Below are 2,049 nucleotides of genomic sequence, written 5' to 3'. Positions count from 1 at the left end.
CTTCATTTGCTTTAGATCCAGGCGCTTGTAATTCTTCCATGACGGTCCTTTCAATGTTCTTTTTAAAATTAAAATACAATCTTAGTTTTAAAAAAAATGGATATTTCGAATAAGATTAAGTACAACTTGGCAAAAAATTACATACAAAAGAAATCACTGCAGCAACTGTTTTCTTTTTTATCTGAAATCTAAAGTTCACCTCCTTTTATTGCGCTTAATAACAAATGCCGATTTAATTTTAATCGCTTATCGGTAGTCGAAGTAGATTTTTTACTACTTCTCCGTGTTCTACTTCTTCTCCATATTATTATTCCTAGTAATGTAGTGACATAGTTGCCCTCGCACGGCCAGAAGATAAATCAGGTTGCACTTTCAACAGCCCGGCCAGCCTCCGAAACGATCTGGTATGCCGGAGCTTAGTACTGACGTCATGCTATTAAAGCTGACCAAGACCCTCTTGTCCACATTCTTGCAGCGGGAGCTTCTCTGTCTCAGCATAAGTGACGCTTTGTGAACACTATATGTAATTGTATTATTTAATATGTATGCTGCTACTGACTGTTTTGTTCTTCATATTAAGATAGCGTGTTCTAATCCGTGTTCTGGTGTTTTAATTTTTGCCAGAATTAGATTTAAAAATGGAAGTTAGAGAGGTTAGAGAGACAGACAGACAGGCGAATTGGTATTGTTTTATGAATAAGATTTTCATTGCAGGTAGTACTGGCACTTCTCCTGGCCGTGGCCGCCGCAGACAAGGCCCCTTCCTTCAGCTACGACGCCCCTCGTGAACGCGTAGCCTCGACGTCCCCAGTCAGGCAAATCGCCATTGTCCGTGACGACCGCGTTCACCCTGCGGGCGGCGCCTATAGCTTCGATGTAGAGACTGAGGACGGCATCGTCAGGAGCGAGTCTGGCGCCGCTGACGGCTCACAGCAAGGAAGAATCAGGTACGGAAAAACTCTTTTGCTAGAGTCGTGAAAGTGGAAATTATCTTCTGAATCATAATTCTGAGACACTCTGTATACCCTGATTGCCATACAAGCAATGCACTCATCTCGATTCCCCTTGCCTTGCAGCTTCACCTTCCCCGACGGCCAGGACTTCGATCTCGAGTTCGTGGCCGACGAGAACGGCTACCAGCCCCAATCCGCTTTCCTGCCCGTGGCCCCCGCTTTCCCCCACCCGATCCCTCAGTTCGTCCTCGACCAGATCGCCTTCGCCGCTGAGGAGGACGCCCGCAAGGCCCGTGGGGAGGACAGACAAGCATCAGCTGCTCCTCGCCAGACATACGGCGCCCCAAGCAAGTAATAACAACGCTTACGTCATGTAAGGGTCTGTTATATCACCTCCCTGATATATGAGTGCACCGACTACGCCGTTTGTGTTGTTTCAGATGGCCAAAGCAAAGCGGTACCATGTTCATACTGTGTGAATGTTGGAGCGTTTGCTCTATGTAATTTATTATCTGAATGAAATTCTTATTGCCAAATAAATTATTGCATACGAACATTTACCTCGTTTTATAGACATTATAAAAAGCTAATCATATAAATATCAGATGCCTGTGCCTGATTAACGACAATTTTATACACTTTACGCAAGTACCCCCGTCGGCTCCTTTGGAATGTTGTGAGACACATAAGCATTGAAGATCTGCATAAAATATCTTGAAATAAAAGTAAAGGATGTATCATAACATCGTGGAAGAAACTGATTTGTAGTTACTTTTTTCTCGCCAAGTAATTTACGAGATGACTTTTGTAACCTATATTTGCTGTATTCTTCATCGAGATTCAGCTCACGGGCACTTCAGATGTATCGACTGGACTACAAGCAGCTTAAAATCATCTTTCAAATGGTATTAGGTTTAGCTTATTTGGTAACGCCATCAACATAAACATAAATTTGCGTCGCGCAAGGCTGTTTGTTAGCCAGCCTTATTATTTGAGCTACTGCATCATCGTCAATATTATTACCGCCACTGCTACAACTGCTACTGCTGCTAATGATGATGTTGCTGCTCCTGCTAATATTACCACTGCTGTTACT

The 2,049-nt window shown here is 43.4% G+C and overlaps 1 protein-coding gene across 1 annotated transcript in view; it reads left to right on the top strand.

The window, feature by feature from the left end:
- The window catches only part of LOC125025875 (cuticle protein AM/CP1114-like), a 1,738-nt gene extending 229 nt beyond the window's left edge, over positions 1-1,509 (top strand). Inside the window, exons 2-3 of the mRNA XM_047614171.1 lie at positions 715-947; positions 1,077-1,509. Of these exons, the coding sequence (XP_047470127.1) occupies positions 715-947; positions 1,077-1,308 (465 nt within the window). The 3' untranslated portion in view covers positions 1,309-1,509. The remainder of the gene's footprint in view (positions 1-714; positions 948-1,076) is intronic.
- Positions 1,510-2,049: the final 540 nt, after the last annotated feature.

The sequence above is a fragment of the Penaeus chinensis genome, chromosome 5 (assembly GCF_019202785.1).
Source record: "Penaeus chinensis breed Huanghai No. 1 chromosome 5, ASM1920278v2, whole genome shotgun sequence".
NCBI classification, from domain to species: Eukaryota; Metazoa; Arthropoda; class Malacostraca; order Decapoda; family Penaeidae; genus Penaeus; species Penaeus chinensis.
The sequence above is the reverse complement of the archived record's forward strand: the minus strand, read 5'-3'. Positions and strand labels throughout refer to the sequence as shown.